Source organism: Apteryx rowi, unplaced genomic scaffold (genome assembly GCF_003343035.1).
Source record: "Apteryx rowi isolate R43461 unplaced genomic scaffold, aptRow1 scaffold_67, whole genome shotgun sequence".
NCBI classification, from domain to species: Eukaryota; Metazoa; Chordata; class Aves; order Apterygiformes; family Apterygidae; genus Apteryx; species Apteryx rowi.
The window spans coordinates 864,896-869,751 of NW_020450949.1; the positions used below are offsets into that span (position 1 = coordinate 864,896).

General features: G+C 51.0%; 1 protein-coding gene across 1 annotated transcript; it reads left to right on the forward strand.

Annotated features, from left to right (window-relative positions):
* Positions 1-157: 157 nt before the first annotated feature.
* Positions 158-4,825, forward strand: RPL22 (ribosomal protein L22). The gene is made up of 3 exons (XM_026085683.1): positions 158-304; positions 1,795-1,919; positions 4,613-4,825. Exons 1-3 carry the CDS (start codon positions 173-175, stop codon positions 4,755-4,757), a joined length of 402 nt encoding a protein of 133 aa, XP_025941468.1. The 5' UTR covers positions 158-172; the 3' UTR covers positions 4,758-4,825.
* The last annotated feature ends 31 nt before the right edge of the window (positions 4,826-4,856 follow it).

Consider the following 4,856-nt stretch of genomic DNA (forward strand, 5'->3'; position numbering starts at 1 on the left):
CCTCCTCCCCTGGGCACCTTCCCTCTCCCCCTTCCCCTCTCCCCTCGGCCTCCTCCCCTGGGCACCTTCCCTCTGCCCTCTTCACTCTCTCTCCTGGGCCCAGGCCCTTCCCTCTCCCCCCTGCTCCCTCCCCTGAGCTGCTGCTGCTCCTGGCTGCCAGAGCCCGCTCCTCATGGCTCTCTCTTTCCCTGCGCCGCAGAAGAAACCCGCGGCGAAAGGCGGCAAAAAAAAGAAGCAGGTGCTGAAGTTCACCCTGGACTGCACCCACCCTGTGGAGGATGGCATCATGGACGCTGCCAACTTCGTGAGTGCCGGGGCCACGGCCACGCCGCCAGCGGATGCTGCCCCGGGGCTTCCCCGCTGCCCTGCCGCCCTTCGGGGCTCTTCCGGAGCGGGGGCCTGGGAGGGCTGCTGCCGTCCGCTCCCGAAGGCCTGCTGGGAAGCACGGCCCCAGCGGCTCCTGCTGCAGCTCCTGGTTTTCCAACCGCTCTCGCTGTTTCCCCCCCTTGCTGGAGTGGGCTGTGCGGTGTAGAGCAAATCCCGGGGAATGTCCGCACTGCTGGGAAGTGCTTTTAAAGGAAACGGAGTCCGTGCTGTGCTGGAGGCTGGGGGGCTGCTCGTGACAGGCTGGCAACCTAAACGCGCACTGAGATTCCCTTGTTGTTTGTACCTCTTCAAAACTTTAACTCTTTTGGGGGTAACAGGGTCTCTCTTGTACCTTAAAAACTATTCAGTTAAAAAGGCTAAATTAACATCAGTAGCTTGAACTAAACTTTGCTATATGAGCCTAAATCTGCAGAACTCTGATTTTGTTGCTTTTCAAGGCTCCTAGCAGGCTGAAAATAGTGCCTGTATGTTCTTTGTCATGATCAAAAACAACAAAAAGGGCTACACTTTTACTGCAGCCCTCGACTCAAGGTTACAAGAACTTACCTACACATACGTGTTTAGGGGGAGGAGGGGAGCAGGAACTGAGATGGACCCTCTGGTTAGAAAGTGTCACTGTGTCTGCTCTAAGCTTTATTCCTTTGCCTAAAAGGAAAACATGTCCTTGGACTGAAAGACTTAAATTGACAAGCAGAAATGTCGCTTCAAAAGTAAACCTGCGTCTTATTCTGCRTGTGCATTCTTCTTAAGAGACAGCTGTTCAAGTAGTGTTCATATCTAATTGCAACATCTAAATAGGCTGCTTAGCAAACAGCATAAAGTTATGTAAATAGGAGGATTATTATTTTGTAAACAATTTACAGTTAGTTTGTGCATTTTCTTTACCTGTTGAACAATGTCTATTATTTGTAACTCGGAAGATTAGATTTCTTTTAAGCTTTAAGAAACAGCATGTGAGGACAGCATTAAGTTCCAGAATTCTTTCTGGGGGATATCTCGTGAAGCTGTGTTCGCATACAAGGAGTATAGGTTTGAAACAAAGGGTTCTGGGCAACATTCTCTGAGAGTCATAAAACAGCTTGTATTTCTACTGTCATCTCAAAAAGCAGGAAATATTAGTGAAATAGGAAAACAATTTAATTCTTTCACAGTTGGGAAGGTCACTTATGTGCAGGTCTGAATGGGCCAGTCTGAGCCAGCAGGATTAGTCATGCAACGTATTTGTAGGTCAAAACCTACCTACCTGCAAGGAAAAGGCTTTTCTCTGCTTTTTGTCGACGTGTGACCACTTTGTCTCTTTCCTGGTTCTAACCAAAAGTCAAAGTGCTCGGGGCAAACAAGCCGTAAACCCCCTTGGTGCTTGGGAGCTGGCAACCCTGACTAACCGGTCGCGCTCTTCTCTTGCAGGAGCAGTTCCTGCAGGAAAGAATCAAGGTTAACGGCAAAGCTGGTAACTTGGGTGGGGGTGTGGTGACCATTGAGAGGAGCAAGAGCAAGATCACTGTTACTTCAGAGGTTCCTTTTTCAAAGAGGTAAGGACGTGGGGCAGCCGCCGGCGGTTCGGACGGGGCGGGCTGGCAGCGCAGCCTTTCTCTGGGGCGCTGCTGCGGTGCTCCGCTAGCAGCGGAGTGAATCACCGTCACGTGGCACRTTCCACTGTGGGTGTGAAGCCACAGGCAGCCACTCACGATGTTGCCGCTCGTAGCAGTAGTCGCTGCTGACATCAGGTAGCCCCGTTCTTGCGGTCCCAGCGAGGGATCTGTGGCGTTAAATCGGTGCCCTTGAGTCAGGCTTGAGGCTGGCTGGCAGGAGGGTGTTGTGAAAGGTGCACTGGGATGTCTGCTGTTTGTCCGGTCTCTTCTTTGGATCCTGAAGCCTTCTGGTCCTCTGTTTGTGATAGCAGGTGAAGCTAGCTACGTGAGTGCTCCCCCACCCGCTCTTTTGATGATGTGTGTTGCTAGAAGGTAGTTCATTTTCTCAAGTTGTGGTGCTTGGTAGGAATAAGCTTCTAAAATAGCATCTTTTAACACTAGTTCCCAGGGCCACAAGGCAGGAAGCTCTTCTGTAAAATCCTAATGCGTGAGGAAGCACTAGAACTAGTGAAAAGATGTCTTGGCACATAAGTTGTACCATGTCCTGCTGCCTTGGAACTACACTGCTTGTGAAATAGGGAGCAGTGGCACTTTGTTTCTAAATGATCTTTAAGAAAGAGGCATGGTTGAAAATCTGTCTTGGAAGGCGAGCTGAGGTGAAAAGCAGCGGAGGATCTACAACTTCCGCAAGGATGCCAAATGTGGAATTTAGAGATTGATTAAACAGCCAAACTCTTCCACTGCTATAGCGTTACCTTCATCCTGCTGGACTTCTGCCATTTGCCCAGTTCTTACGATTGCCCAATAGTTCTGCCCTTTATTTTGCTTTGATGAATTCAATTTTATGCTGTAGATCACTTTCCTGTAAAATATTTTACATCTCCAAATCTAAATCACAGCTAACTCTCCTGGAGAATAAATGCAGGATTTTTGTCATCAAATCAAACATATTTTTAGTTTCGATTTATGTGTATTAAGTGAGGCTAAGGGTGGGGTTTACAGTGATTTCTTTGATCAGTATTATAAATAGAAAAGGTCTGTTGGGCACTTTTACGTAAATCATGCTGCAAAGCCACATCATGTTTTTATTTAAAAAAAAAAAAAAGTCTGGATCTAATTTGCAATATATTTCCATTAAAAATCATGCAGAAAAAGCAGCCTGACCATTCTGGCATTCGGTAGTTATCCTGTTTAACCTCGTCTGCTGGATGGATGCAGTGGCTTGACTGTGTTCACACCATTATCCTCCCCTGCGGCTGCTTGGCACTCTTCTTAGATGTGGACCTCTTCTGTTCCAGCTCATGTCAGAGGATAAATGTCTCGGGGTTTTTGAGGAATTAAGAGATGTACATCTGCTGGCTTTTTAATGAGCTGATGTTTTTCTTCGGCTTTTGTTGTTGCCAGGACTTATGTACCTGCTAGTAGTTCAGTCTGCACCGGCCAACTTTAGGTCTGAGTCATAATCAAATCAGGACCGATTTGTGCTGGGAATCGGTTGCTAATATTGGGCCTACTAAAGTAGGGAAAGCTAAGCGTGTTCTGAATGTTCCTGCCTTCCCAGTCAGGTGTCTGTAATCTTTCCAAAAAGAAAGGTTAGGCTAAGAGAACTTTGAATACTTGGGAAAAGTGAATGATACCAAAACCTAAATGTTTCGGCAAAATATTCAACAGAATTTGGTGCAACTTCTGTGAGTGAGCAATTTGAGCAGTCTCAAATTATCCCCCCGCCTCAGTCCTGGAATTGCAAACTATGAAAGTGTGTAACTTGCCATCTTACACAGATTGCATAAAGGTATTGATATACGTGTTCTCCAGATGACTTTTGACAGTGGAGACTGCAAGCGTGGAGGCTGGAGATGTAAAATGATGGAAAGTGAAAACAGCACATGTTGGCGCCAGCTTGGTTTGTCTGCTGCTTGCTGGCCCGCAGCCTCCAATGGCCCCGCTTGGGAAGCGTAAGCGCTTTGGCCCGAGCAGTTTTCTCCACATCAGCGCGGGATCTGGCATGTTCCGCAGAAAGCGCAGAAGGAGGTGAAAGACAGGCGGCCGCTGGCCGGGCGGCGTTAGCGCCGTGTTGAACCGCGGCTTGCTTGGTGCTCTGGAGGCGCAGTTGGCGCCTCGCTCTGCTTGCGGAGTAGCAGCCGTGGCCTCGGAGGGCGCAGAGGGAAGGCGGCTCCCGAGCCTTGGGTCGCGGGGGGGTTGTGGTACCTGCGGCAGGGGGGAACGCGCGGCTGGCAGCGTTGTTCCCAAGCACCAGTGTCTCCTGGCCTTGGCTTAGGCTGCTCATGGATGCGTCGTTCCGCTGTTCTGAGGAGGTTTTGCTTGTCGAGCCCTGGGGAGTTTAGCCTGCGGTGTCCGATGTTGGGAGCCGTTCTCGGCGCGCGTGGGCTTGGGCTCATTTGCCCTTGCCGTGCGAGCGGGCGCGCGGGCTAAAGAGGAGCGTCTTGAGGCTTGTTGAGCGCTCTGAGATGAAAACGCCCAGGCGCTTCGAAGCCGCGCGCTCGCTTTTCGCGCCGGAGAAGGCGGCACGCTCTGGGCGCGGGACGGCGGGCGGCGCGGGATGGTGCGGGATGGGCACGGCGGGCAGCGCGGGACGGGACGGCGGGTGGCTCAGGCCCTGTCTCCTCCCGCAGGTACCTCAAGTACCTCACCAAGAAGTACCTGAAGAAGAACAACCTGCGCGACTGGCTGCGCGTGGTGGCCAACAGCAAGGAGAGCTACGAGCTGCGGTACTTCCAGATCAACCAGGACGAGGAGGAGGAGGAGGAGGAGGACTAGGCGCGCGCCGCCCTGGCAATATTTTGTACATTGCGTTTCCTTGAATAAAACGTGGGGAAAAATTGTTACCGGGCCGTGTCTGCCGCCCCTCGCCGTCGC

Excerpts from the sequence above, each read along its gene's own strand:
- RPL22 (XM_026085683.1), top strand. The coding sequence starts at position 173 with ATGGCTCTCTCTTTCCCTGCGCCGCAGAAGAAACCCGCGGCGAAAGGC. Across the intron at positions 305-1,794 it reads TCATGGACGCTGCCAACTTC|GAGCAGTTCCTGCAGGAAAG; the intron begins GTGAGTGCCGGG and ends CTTCTCTTGCAG. Across the intron at positions 1,920-4,612 it reads GAGGTTCCTTTTTCAAAGAG|GTACCTCAAGTACCTCACCA; the intron begins GTAAGGACGTGG and ends CTCCTCCCGCAG.